The 14,543-nt window shown below is 39.7% G+C and overlaps 1 protein-coding gene across 5 annotated transcripts in view; it reads right to left on the reverse strand.

Moving 5' to 3' along the window:
- XRCC4 (X-ray repair cross complementing 4) overlaps positions 1–14,543 on the reverse strand; it is a 401,059-nt gene that overhangs the window by 166,791 nt on the left and 219,725 nt on the right. For 4 of the 5 annotated variants that reach the window (XM_073679117.1, XM_073679107.1, XM_073679143.1 and 1 more), the window contains one exon: positions 13,481–13,569. In XM_073679117.1, coding sequence (XP_073535218.1) covers positions 13,481–13,569 — 89 coding nt within the window. The remainder of the gene's footprint in view (positions 1–13,480; positions 13,570–14,543) is intronic. The other variant, XM_073679126.1, reaches the window with a different exon arrangement.

Genomic DNA, 14,543 nt, shown 5'->3' on the forward strand with positions numbered 1-14,543 from the left:
AGGGGTCCCTAAAAGAACTAAGGACTGGGACAAAAATGGGACACCTCCTAAACAGAAGTTGTTGCAGAACACAAAAAGACAAACTGACAAAAATGTACTAGAGGTCCCAGAGGACCAAACGAACTTGACAGAGAAAGGCACAGAAGCACCAGGCTAGAGAAACAGTCAAACACTGAAGTCCAGCACAGCCAGAAGGGCGGAGCTGGAATATAAAGGCAGATGGGCACGTGACCGCAAACCACAAGTTAGAAAAAACAAACAGGAGGGTTCTAACATTTTCTATATATGTGAAGTAGTGCACGTGTTTATTGTGGGCGTATGTTTATGCATTTACATGTGTGTATGCATGTGTGTATGCATAAATTATTTATGTAGATTTCATACACTAAGTAATTAATGAGTATATATATATTTATTGCACAAGCATTTTATGTTAATTTATTCTCATTAATTTAATATACAGTACAGACCAAAAGTTTGGACACACCTCATTTAAAGATTTTTCTGTATTTTCATGACTTTGAAAATTGTACATTCACACTGAAGCCATCAAAACTATGAATTAACACATGTGGAATTATATACTTAACAAAAAAGTGTGAAACAACTGAAAATATGTCTTATATTCTAGGTTCTTCAAAGTAGCCACCTTTTGCTTTGATGACTGCTTTGCACACTCTTGGCATTCTCTTGATGAGCTTCAAGAGGTAGTCACCGGAAATGGTTTTCACTTCACAGGTGTGGCCTGTCAGGTTTAATAAGTGGGATTTCTTTCCTTATAAATGGGGTTGGGACCATCAGTTGTGTTGTGCAGAAGTCAGGTGGATACACAGCTGATAGTCCTACTGAATAGACTGTTAGAATTTGTATTATGGCAAGAAAAAAGCAGCTAAGTAAAGAAAAACGAGTGGCCATCATTACTTTAAGAAATGAAGGTCAGTCAGTCCCAAAAATTGGGAAAACTTTGAAAGTGTCCCCAAGTGCAGTTGCAAACACCATCAAACGCTACAAAGAAACTGGCTCACATGAGGACCACCCCAGGAAGGAAGACCAAGAGTCACCTCTGCTTCTGAAGATAAGTTTATCCGAGTCACCAGCCTCAGAAATCGCAGGTTAAGAGCAGCTCAGATTAGAGACCAGGTCAATGCCACACAGAGTTCTAGGAGCAGACACATCTCTTCAACAACTGTTAGGAGGAGACTTTGTGCAGCAGGTCTTCATGGTAAAATAGCTGCTAGGAAACCACTGCTAAGGACAGGCAACAAGCAGAAGAGGCTTGTTTGGGCTAAAGAACACAAGGAATGGACATTAGACCAGTGGAAATCTGTGCTTTGGTCTGATAAGTCCAAATTTGAGATCTTTGGCTCCAACCACCGTGTCTTTGTGCGACGCAGAAAAGCTGAACGGATGGACTCTACATGCCTGGTTCCCACCATGAAGCATGGAGGAGGAGGTGTGATGGTGTGGGGGTGCTTTGCTTGTGACACTGTTGGGGATTTATTCAAAACTGAAGGCATACTGAACCAGCATGGCTACCACAGCATCTTGCAGCGGCAAGCTATTCCATCCGGTTTGCGTTTAGTTGGACCATCATTTATTTTTCAACAGGACAATGACCCCAAACACACCTCCAGGCTGTGTAAGGGCTATTTGACCAAAACGGAGAGTGATGCGGTGCTACACCAGATGACCTGGCCTTCACAGTCACCAGACCTGAACCCAATCGAGATGGTTTGGGGTGAGCTGGACCGCAGAGTGAAGGCAAAAGGGCCAACAAGTGCTAAGCATCTCTGGGAACTCCTTCAAGATTGTTGGAAGACCATTTCCGGTGACTACCTCTTGAAGCTCATCAAGAGAATGTCAAAAGTGTGTAAAGCAGTCATCAAAGCAAAAGGTGGCTGCTTTGAAGAACCTAGAATATAAGACATATTTTCAGTAGTTTCACATTTTTTTGTAAAGCATATAATTCCACATGTGTTAATTCATAGTTTTGATGCCTTCAGTGTGAATGTACAATTTTCATAGTCATGAAAATACAGAAAAATCTTTAAATGAGAAGGTGTGTCCAAACTTTTGGTCTGTACTGTATATTGATTATTTATGGTTTATGTTTTTCATAATATATTTTTTGAAATTAGCTGAAGATAGAGGCAATCATGTATATTTAAAAATATTATTCAATAAAAACTTGTTTGGCAAAGTGTATTTTCAAGAGAAGACCCATATGTTACATCTATTGGAGACATCTCCCTCCTGAGCTGTTTTGGTTTTATTATATGTTTTTAATTGTTTGTCTTGTTGTCTGTTTTTATTTTGTAATAAAATATATGAATCACACCTTACATAGTTGTAGTCCCGTGTTGTACCTTTCTTTTGTGGTTTGCTATTCGGAGATTGAGGTATTTGGGTATATCATTATTGACATCTGGTATTTCCTTCTTTTTAAAGGAGTTATTCATCTTCTCATCAAGACCACTGTTAACAGTTTTGTTGAATCGGGTCCAAAGAGTAACATTTTGGAAAACAAAAACATTTGTAGCTCAGAAGGGATTGTCTAACTAAAGTGAAAAGATGCCTACAGGCAGCAATACAGCTAAACAAAGTAAATAAGATACAATCACCCCTTGATTCGAACTGCTGATTCTCTCTGCTGGTGAACTGTTTACATGACCACTGCAGTCAATCACTGGCCTCAGAGATATACGACAACAGGCATCTTAGCCCTGTGATTGGCTGCAGAAGTCAAATGGGGGTATACAGACTGTGATACCTACAGACAATGTAAAGAGTTCACTGGCATGGAAAATCAAGGATGTAGGGCTGGAAAAGAAGGGAGTAGAGGGGTTAGTAAATCTTATTTACTGATTTTAGCTGTATTGCTACATGTGGGCACATTTTTGCTAATCTCAAACAACCACTTTAATATGAATGGATTAACAGCATTTTCTGTGAACTTGAAGAAAAAATATAACCCACATGTCTTGCACAATGTCAAAATAAAATCACAGACTGGTGTCATTTTTCCTACAGACAGCAGACAAAAGATTTTTATTTTTATGGACTAGAGCTAAATTTACAGACAATTAGCAAACTTGTGATGGTGGTCACCAATATGGCTACACCAAAGATGAGGCAATTCTTATCACACTGACAAAATCACACTATAGAGCGGTTATCTTCTTGTGGTACTATTACACCCAGCTGTGATATTGTAAGGAGACTTTAAAGTAAATGTAGATTTGAGGAAAAGAAAGTTCTGCAATTTTATATACTGCTGTAATCTCGCTGACAACGCTAATGAAATATGGCATATGAAAAATGCTAATTTTTTTAAATTTTATTAAAGATTTTTTTCAAAGTTTTCCAGCAGAAAAGAAATAGAAACAACTCAATGAATGTTAATTTAGTCCTTACTCACAAAGACTTGTAATTCCTAGACAATAAGGGCTCTAAAATATATTGCTATAATTAAGGGTGAAGTACTGGTTCTCCAATAAGAGATCACCTAAGTATGGAGTCTTAGGTCAATGCTCTATGTTAAATTAACTCTCTCACAAAGTGAAAGAAACTATCTCAATCATGTAAGCACAAAAGTGGAGAGGGAGCTAATATACAGTCACATACAGTGGGTATGGAAAGTATTCAGACCCCTTTGAATATTTCACTCTTTGTTTCATTGCAGCCATTTGGTAAATTCTAAAAAGTTCATTTTTATTCATTAAAGTACACTCTGCACCCCATTTTGACTGAAAAAAAACAGAAATGTAGAAATTTTTGCAAATTTATTAAAAAAGAAAAACTGAAATATCACATGGTCATAAGTATTCAGACCCTTTGCTTAGACACTCATATTTAAGTCGCATGCTGTCCATTTCCTTGTGATCCTCCTTGAGATGGTTCTACTCCTTCATTGGAGTCCAGCTGTGTTTAATTAAACTGATAGGACTTGATTTGGAAAGGCACACACCTGTCTATATAAGACCTCACAGCTCACAGTGCATGTCAGACCAAATGAGAATCATGAGCTCAAAGGAACTGCCCAAGGAGCTCAGAGATAGAACTGTGGCAAGGCTCAGAGACAGAACTGTGGCAAGGCACAGATCTGGCCAAGGTTACAAAAGAATTTCTGCATTACTCAAGGTTCCTAAGAGCACTGTGGCCTCCATAATCCTTAAATGGAAGATGTTTGGGACCACCAGAAGTCTTCCTAGACCTGGCAGTCCAGCCAAACTGAACAATTGTGGGAGAAGAACCTTTGTGAGAGAGGTAAAGAAGAACTGCAAGATCACTGTGGCTGAGCTCCAGAGATGCAGTAGGGAGATGGGAGAAAGTTCCACAAAGTCAGCTATCACTGCAGCCCTCCACCAGTCGGGACTTTATGGCAGAGTGGCCCAACGGAAGCCTCTCCTCAGTGCAAGACATATGAAAGCCTGCATAAAGTTTTCTCAAAAACTCATGAAGGACTCCCAGACTATGAGAAATAAGATTCTCTGGTCTGATGAGACGAAGATAGAACTTTTTGGTGATAATTCTAAGTAGTATGTGTGGAGAAAACCAGGCACTGCTCAGCACCTGCCCAATACAATCCCAACAGTGAAACATGGTGGTAGCAGCATCATGCTATGGGGGTGTTTTTCAGCTGCAGGCACATGACAACTGGTTGAAATTGAAGGAAACATGAATGCGGCCAAGTACAGAAATATCTTGGATGAAATCCTCTTCCAGAGTGCTCTGGACCTCAGACTTGGCTGACGGTTCACCTTCCAACAATACAATGACCCTAAGCACACAGCTAAAATAACAAAGTTGCTTCAGAACAACTCTGTGACCATTCTTGACTGGCGCAGCCAGAGCCCTGACCTAAACCCAATTAAGCATCTCTGGAAAGACCTGAAAATGGCTGTCCACCAACGTTCACGATCCAACCTGATGGAACTGGAGAGGATCTGCAATGAAGAATAGCAGAGGATCCCCAAATCCAGGTGTGAAAAACTTGTTGCATCATTCCCAAGAAGACTCATGGCTATACTAGCTCAAAAGGGTGCTTCTACTCAATACTGAGCAAAGGGTCTGAATACTTATGACCATGTGATATTTCAGTATTGCTTTTTTAATAAATTTGAAAAAATGTCTATATTTCTGTTTTTTTCCAGTCAAGATGGGGTGCAGAGTGTACTTTAAGGAGAAGAAAATGGCTGCAATGAAACAAAGAGTGAAAAATTTAAAGGGGTCTGAATACTTTCCGTACCCACTGTAAGTGTTGGCACCGTTGAAATTGTTCCAGACAATGTTTTATTGTACACATGTTTATTTCCTTTGTGTATACTAGAACAACACATAAAATCAGAGAAAAAAAGCCAAATTGGACATAATTTCACACAAAACCCCAAAAACGATCCGGACAAAAATGTTGGCACCTTTCCAAAATTGTGGGTAAACAACTTTTGTATCAAACACTCACCTGTGGCAAGAAACAGGTGTGGGCAATAGGAAAATCACACCTGAAACCAGATAAAAAGGGGGAAGTTGACAAAATTTTTGCATTGTAGTTCTGTGTCCCCCACACTAAGCATGGAGAATAGAAAGAGGAGAAGAGAACGGTCTGAGGACTTGAGAACCAAAATTGTTGAAAAATATCAACAATCTCAAGATTACAAGTCCATATGCAGAGATCTTGATGTTCTTTTGTTCACGGTGTACAACATAATCAAGAAGTTTACAACTCATGCCACTATAGCTAATCTCCCTGTACGTGGATGGCAGAGAAAAATTGATGAAAGGTTGAAACGCAGGATAGTCCAAGTGGTGGATAAGCAGCCCCAATCAGGTTCCAAAGAAATTCAAGCTGTCCTGCAGGCTCAGGGTGCATCAGTGTCAGCGCGAACTATCTGTCAACATTTGAATGAAATGAAATGCTATGGCAGGAGACCCAGCAGGATCCCACTGCTGACACTGAGACATAAAAAAGCTAGACTGCAGTTTGCCAAAATGGATGTGAGCAGGCCAAAATCCTTCTGGGAAAGGGTCTTGTGGACAGAAGAGACCAAGATAGAGCTTTTTGGTAAAGCACACTATTCTATTGTATATTGAAAACGGAATGAGGCCTACAAAGAAAAGAACACAGTAGCTACAGTCAAAAGTCAAATGTGGTGGAGGTACAAATATATTTTGGGGTTGTTTTGCTGCCTCTGGCACTGGGAGCTTTGACTGTGTGCAAGGCATCATGAAATCTAAAGATTACCAAAGCATTTTGGGTAGCAAGGTAGTGCCCAGTGTCAGAAAACTGGGTTTGCATGGTAGGTAATAGGTCTTCCAGCAGGACAATGACCACAAACATACTTGAAGAAGCACCCAGAAATGGATGAAAATAGAGTGCTGGAGAGTTCTGAAGTGGCCAGTAATGAGTCCGGATCTAAATCTCATTGAACACCTGTGGATAGATTTTAAAATTGCTGCTGGGAGAAGGCGCCTTCAAATATGAGAGACCTAGAGCAGTTTGCAAAAGAAGAATGGTCCAAAATTCCAGTTGAGAGGTGTAAGAAGCTTGTTGATGGTTATAGGAAGCGATTGATTGGAGTTATTTATTCCACAGAGTGTGCAACCAAATATTAAGTTGAAGGTGTGAACAATTTTGTCAAGTACATTTTTGGGGTTTTGTGTGAAATGATGTCCATTTTGCCATTTTTTCTCTTTTTTTTCGTGTTGTTCCAATATACACAGAGATAAACATACAGTACAGACCAAAAGTTTGGACACACCTTTTCATTTAAAGATTTTTCTGTATTTTCATGACTGTGAAAATTGTACATTCACACTGAAGGCATCAAAACTATGAATTAACACATGTGGAATTATATACTTAACAAAAAAGTGTGAAACAACTGAAAATATGTCTTATATTCTAGGTTCTTCAAAGTAGCCACCTTTTGCTTTGACGACTGCTTTGCACACTCTTGGCATTCTCTTGATGAGCTTCAAGAGGTATTCACTGGAAATGGTTTTCACTTCACAGGTGTGCCCTGTCAAGTTTAATAAGTGGGATTTCTTGCCTTATAAATGGGGTTGGGACCATCAGTTGTGCTGTGCAGAAGTCTGGTGGATACACAGCTGATAGTCCTACTGAATAGACTGTTAGAATTTGTATCTTGTATTTCTATCTAGGTTCTTCAAAGTAGCCACCTTTTGCTTTGATGACTGCTTTGCACACTCTTGGCATTCTCTTGATGAGCTTCAAGAGGTAGTCACAGGAGAACATTTGCAGTAGCGATGCAAGCAATTCTATGGTGCCTGCTGCGATATATTTTAGCCAACCATGCAATAAAAAAACAATTATGATTAGCTAAAAAGCATCACATGACAAGTACTTTTCTCTGTACCCCTTCAAGCACAATAGATGCAGGAATCTTTTAAATCTCTGTTTTAAACTATACAGAAATTTATACCCCACAATTTATAAACCTTTTTAAGTGATATTAATAATCAAATATCTGTATTTTGCAGGATAATACATACTTAAGCTTTCTTCAAATGGATCGTTTAGGTTTTACAAAACTTTTTTGGGGTTCACCAGAAATAAAGGTTGTGCCTGTAATGCTTAAATGATACAGTAGCTTTATTGTTCTGCTGGAAACTACACTGTGTGCAGAATTATTAGGCAAGTTGTATTTTAGCGGATTATTTTTATTATTGATCAACAACTATGTTCTCAATCAACCAAAAAGACTCATAAATATCCAAGCTTAATATTTTTGGAAGTTGGAGTGGGTTTTTTTTAGATTTGGCTATCTTAGGAGGATATCTGTTTGTGCAGGTAACTATTACTGTGCAGAATTATTAAGTAACTTAATAAAAACCAAATATAATCCCATCTCACTTGTTTATTTTCACCAGGTAAACCAATATCAGTGCACAAAATTTAGAAATAAACATTTCTGACATGCAAAAACAAAAACCAAAAAAATTAGTGATCAATATAGCCACCCTTCTTTATGATGACACTCAACAGCCTTCCATCCATAGATTCTGTCAGTAGCTTGATCTGTTTTCGATCAACATTGCGTGCAGCAGCCACCACAGCCTCCCAGACACTGTTCCGAGAGGTGTACTGTTTTCCCTCCCTGTAGATCTCACATTTTATGATGGACCACAGGTTCTCTATGGGGTTCAGATCAGGTGAACAAGGGCGCCATGTCATTATTTTTTCTTCTTTTAGACCTTTACTGGCCAGCCACACTGTGGAGTAGTTGGATGCATGTGATGGAGCATTGTCCTGCATGAAAATCATGTTTTTCTTGAACGATACAGACTTCTTCCTGTACCACTGCTTGAAGAAATTGTCTTCCAGAAACTGGCAGTAGGTCTGGGAGTTGAGCTTCACTCCATCCTCAACCTGAAAAGGTCCCACAAGTTCATCTTTGATGATACCAGCCCATACCAGTACCCCACCTCCACCTTGCTGGCGTCTGAGTCGGAGTAGAGCTCTCTGCCCTTTACTGATCCAGCCTCTGGCCCATCAAAAGTCACGGTCATTTCATCAGTCCATAAAACCTTTGAAAAATCAGTCTTAAGATATTTCTTGACCCATTCTTGACGTTTTATCTTATGTTTCTTGTTCAAAGGTGGTAGTTTTTCAGCCTTCCTTACCTTGGCCATGTCCCTGAGTATCACACACCTTGTGCTTTTTGATACTCCAGTAACGTTGCAGCTCTGAAATATGGCAAAACTGGTGGCAAATGGCATCTTGGCAGCTTCATGCTTGATTTTCCTCAATTCATGGGCAGTTATTTTGCGCCTTTTTTGGCCAACACGCTTCTTGCGACCCTGTTGGTTATTTGCCATGAAAAGCTTGATTGTTCGGTGATCACGCTTCAAAAGTTTGGAAATTTCAAGACTGCTGCATCCCTCTGCAAGACATCTCACAATTTTGGACTTTTCAGAGCCCGTCAAATCTCTCTTCTGACCCATTTTGCCACAGGAAAGGAAGTTGCCTAATAATTAAGCACACCTTATATAGGGTGTTAATGTCATTAGACAACACCCCTCCTCAATACAGAGATGCACATCACCAGATTTACTTAATTGGTAGTTGGCTCTCAAGCCTATGCAGCTTGGAGTAGGACATGTATAAAAAGTATCAAAGTGATCAAAATAAGCATTTGCCTAATAATTCTGCACGCGGTGTAGATAGGCAGGAAAACACAGCTGAAAAAAGTGCTATATTAAATGGTTTAACAATTCTAAATAAGCCTGCCATGTTTTCTTTAAAGCCTAATGCTGTATTAAAATACATCAGTATGAAAAAAAAGTTTATTTCATTGAACCAGTAGTTTGTCCTTTTTTACGTAAAAGCTGCTGTTTATGGCATCATGATATAAGCCAACATGCATAAAGTTGTATGCATGGTGCTTCAAAATGAGAAAGAGAGCGGTATGGAGTCGGTATGGAGTCGGTATGGAGTCTGCATGGAGTCGGCATGGAGTCGGTATGGAGTCGGTATGGAGTCTGCATGGAGTCTGCATGGAGTCTGCATGGAGTCTGTATGGAGTCTCCTAAGTCACTGGCTTATGTAAGGGGAGGAGATGTACCCTGGAGGCCGCATGAAGCTATGAAACTCTTCTTCTTGCCATTGGTCTCATTTACGTCTACCGCCATAAAGTGTCTACATGTTGCACTGTGCCTACAATATGGCAGCACAAATCTAAAAATAAAAGACCACGTCTAAAAAGTAAATACATATGTTCATGTCATTAATAAAACCAAGACAGGACTGATGACTGATTTCTTGCATAATTAAACACTAAGGCGTAGTGTAGAAATGTGACAAAGAACAGTGAAATGAAATAACTTTTTCCACCTTCCAGCAGATGATCAACAGTTCAATATTGGCGCACTTTTACTTGTTGACCTGTCTTGGAAATGTTTAAAGAATTAGTTTTATTTTCTAGACAACTTACACAAATTCTTTCCAGCACGCATATGTTGTAGTAATAGTTTAAAGAGGAAGCAGGTGGAGCGTTGTACGGACATCTCTCATCACAGCTCGCACTTTACAGATGACTGATCATTCCGCTTTTCCTGCTATAGTACTGGATTGGCATTGCACAAGAGAGATTTCACATGCCTAAACCTTGGATGTATCATCACTATTATACTATTTTTAAAGGACACACTTCTCTTTAAGTGCGTAAACCACAAGTGATGATGCACAGTGATGGTGTGAGGAAAAGCACTGATAGAAAAGATGAAAACGTAAGACATGAGTCCAAGAAGGCTGCAATGTAATGGGTTCATGGTGGAATGAATGTAGATATTATTAATTAGACAATTTATTATAGAAAATCAACATTGTAGGTCCATTATTATAGCTCCAGATTAATTAAAAAAAAAAAAAGAAATCGTAAAAAAAAACTGTGCACTGATGAACTACAGCATTTACACTAGGCTGTGGATTTACAGGAGCACTGATTACACTGGACCACTGGGTGTCCGAACATAGAATTTACATTGAGAACTGACCAACTGCAGCACATGCACTACACTGTGGACCGTCCGACCGACCATAGAGTTTCATGAGGCTGGGAACTGACCGACTGCAGCACATGCACTACACTGTGGTCCGGCCAACCATAGTTTCATTAGGCTGTAAACTGACCGACTGTAGCACATACAGTAATCTGTAAACCAACCAACCCTTTTCCATTAAACCATGAACTGAACACTCACACAGCATTAAAAGGGTGTTCTAAAGTTTGGAATCTACCCCCCTATTCGATGGATAGAGGATAACTTCCTGATCACTGGGGGTCCGACCAATAAAACACTCACCGATCTTGATAACTAGGGCTCTGAATATTCCCGTGTGAATGGAGCGGTAATCAATAATCTATTTCTCTAATCTTTATTCCCCATATTCAATCACTCACTCACTCACTCACGCATGTCACCTGCACCTTAAAAACATCTCCAGAATCCAAGCTTTTCTCAGCTTTGATACTGCAAAAACTCTTACTGTCGCTCTTATTCATTCTCGTCTGGACTACTGCAACTCAATTCTGATCGGACTCCCTCTAAACAAACTCTCTCCTCTCCAATCTATTCTGAATGCGGCAGCCAGGGTCGTACTCCTACCAAGCCGCTTCACTGACGCCTCTACCCTGTGCCAGTCATTGCACTAGTTACCCATTCACCACAAAATACAATACAAACTCATCTCTCTCACCCACAAAGCTTTACACAGTTCTGCACCACCCTACATCTCATCCCTCATTTCTGTCCATCGCCCCTCCCGTGCCCTCCATTCTGCATCTGATCTAAGACCGACATCCTCCTTAATCCGAACGTCACACCTCCATCTCCAAGACTTCTCTCGTGCCGCGCCAGTTTTCTGGAATGCACGGCCCCAAACAATCCGACTGATATCTAGACCTCATGTCTTCAAACGTGCTTTAAAAACACATCTGTTTAGACAAGCCTATCACCTCAACTCACCAACCTAACTCTCTCCTGTCTCCTCCTAAATATTAATCTTAATCTGCCCCCTGCGTATTCATCTGTCTCCACATCCATCATGCACCAAATACCACACGGTAACTGCCCTTAGACAGATACTGGCTGATGACCATGTTCTACCTATTGTGTCCCCCCATTTCCATATAGATTGTAAGCTTGGAAGCAGGGCCCTCACTCCTCATGTAACTGTTAAAATGTGATACATTGTATTGTTTATATTGTCTGTACATGTCCCTACTTAATTGTAAAGTGCTGTGGAATATGTTGGCGCTATATAAATAAAAAATATTATTATTATTATTATTATTCTCTAGTGATTTTTACGGGAATGCCGAAGACTGGCTATCTCTGACGGTCCCATTAGAATGATTCACTATCGCTCCATTCAAGGGTTCAGGATCGGTGGGAGTTCCAGAGGTCGAACACTCAACAATTAGAAAAAGTCATTGCCAGCAGTATTTCAATGGAGTAATCACATGTGCATCAGCTCCTTTGGGCCAACCATGACAGTATTGTAGGGGTGTGGACAGTCTTACCCTGGTCCAGCCCCTGAAGACAACAAACGCGCTGTGTGTATAGTGTCATGTAGTTTTACATGTAATAGTGATGTGCGTCTGATATAATGTGTTATGGTAATGTACAGCATATAAGTCATGTAAAGTGTTAATGTACAATGTGAGTAGTGTATAGTGCAAGGTAAGCATAGGACTAGCTTTGAGATAGAATGATAATGGTTTACATAGTAAGCAATTTAGCAACGGTATAGAACATGCCAAGTTCATAAAAGTTCAAACTATCAAAATATAAAGACAAGAAACCCATTCGGTAACAAAGTTCTGCATTTTTTAAACCATTAAAATAATAAAAACCTATATAAGTTTTCATAGGTTATCTTTATCATATAATGAACACCATAAAATCAAAACCCAAACTTACACTTTTTTTCACTGCTTCATCCCAGTTGGAATATTTTTCTGAATACCTTGTATAATAAAATGAATGGTGGCATTCAAAACTACAACTCATCTTATAAAAGAAAGCAAGCCCTCAAACAACCATGTTGATGGAAAAATAAAAAAAAATAAGGCTCATACAGGAAAAAAAGGAAAAAATTACTGGTCCTTTACGAGTTAAGAGGCTACATTATATTACCATAATCTGCATCCTATTCTTCATATTAAATACCAAATACTGGTTTTAGTCAAAGATTATTCACTGCCCATATCTAGTGCACGGCCCATAGCAACAAATCACATAATGCTTTAGAAATATGAACCGATGCTGTGATCTGCTGCATGAGCAACAAAGACAGTTTTTCTGTTGTACAATTTTCATAAATCCATTGAGCACGATTGAGTCGGGTTCAAACTGCGTTTGGGCCACACGTCTTGGCTCCATTGAGGCTTCTAACCAATGTCTTGAAAAAAGAGATTCGGGCGAAATGGAAGCACTGTCGAAACAGAGTCCAGACAAATAACAAAGGGACTCTGTCTGCCTTAGTAAAGAGAGTGGCCCCGTCGGGTGATCTGCCCAAGTCCTGTATTTCAGAGCTTTAGACAGAAGCCCAAACTCAATGTGGACATCCCCTTATAGCCACACACAGGACAGCGAGCAGGAGGAGAGGAACAAGGCTGAGCTGCTGATACTCAGGGAAGATAATTGTATGCGCCTCTTAGTCTTAGAAGCTTTCTCTATGTCTCCAAGATTAAACTGAGATATGAGACAAAATAGGATCAGAGAAAAAGAAAAGGTTAAAAGAGAAATTAATAGGATTTTTTTTTGTGTGAATTTTCTCTGTTTTGTGCTCCTCTAAGCTGCCAGTTCCCAGCAGGATGCAGACTTAGCCACATTTTACATGAGAGGTTGCAAAGATGCAAAAAAAATTTTTGGCGGTATATAATATGTATTTTACAGTGCATTGCATTTTGGATATTATAATTTTGGATATTTACTAATGCCACTTTTCTCATACCAGTCTCCTCTTTAACCTCAGAGCTTTCCTCATCCGTTGAACCACTGTACTCTGCAATCGGGAGGGTATCAAATGGAAGGGAACTGCTGCTGTGGAACAAAGAGAAAAAATGGTTGAGATTCATCTAATACATGACTATTTTTCTACATTAATGAATGGCTTGCTGAAGTGATCCCCATTACAACAAAACAGAGCCCATTGTCATCAATCATGAGGATCTACAGCTCTACGTATGTACTTAAACCACCATACATCATAGATAGCAGTTGGCTGAACTTTAGTTTGGTCGATAGTTCAGCCAACAACTATCTGCTCCAACTCCCCCATACACAGGAGCGCTCTGCAGGCCCAGCGCTCTTCTGTTCTCTAGGATACAGCCGCTGTCAGACATCTTTGATGGATCTGAACTCTTAGAAAACAAAAGAATCGGGAGTCTGAAATAAGGAAAAGCCGGATCCATTAGTTCTCCGACATCATCTATCCGGAGACAGTCGGGAAGCCCCTATACAAGTAGGCCGAACCTGTGGATGTTGGCGGGCTCGGCCGCCATTAGTCCAATGTGTAAGGGGAGAAAACTACACTAAAACATCCAAATTTTACTTCATATAGATTAAAAGGACAGCATATCGTAGTATTGCATGTCGTCCATAGAAAACATCTGACGCGTTTCAGGCTTGTAGCTGTCATTACTCATAGTAAATGTTAAAAAGCAAAACTGGAATTTATTTAAAACCCATAGCAGCCTACCACTGCGCATAAATCCTGATGATGACAATTGGAAGCACTTATGAAACAATCATTGCACCTCTCAAAAATCACTATTAGGCTATGTTAACACGTTGCATTTTTGCTGAGTTTTTTTAATGCAAATTAACCCCTTTACAACCCAAGGTGGTTTGCACGTTAATGACCAGGCCAATTTTTACAATTCTGACCACTGTCACTTTATGAGGTAATTACTCTGGAACGCTTCAACGGATCCCCCTGATTCTGAGAATGTTTTTTCGTGACGTATTGTACTTCATGATTATCGTAAAATTTCTTCGATATCACTTGCGTTTAT

Source organism: Phyllobates terribilis, unplaced genomic scaffold (genome assembly GCF_046119375.1).
Source record: "Phyllobates terribilis strain yellow unplaced genomic scaffold, ASM4611937v1 Scaffold_1__5_contigs__length_1240528914, whole genome shotgun sequence".
In the NCBI taxonomy this organism is placed as follows: Eukaryota; Metazoa; Chordata; class Amphibia; order Anura; family Dendrobatidae; genus Phyllobates; species Phyllobates terribilis.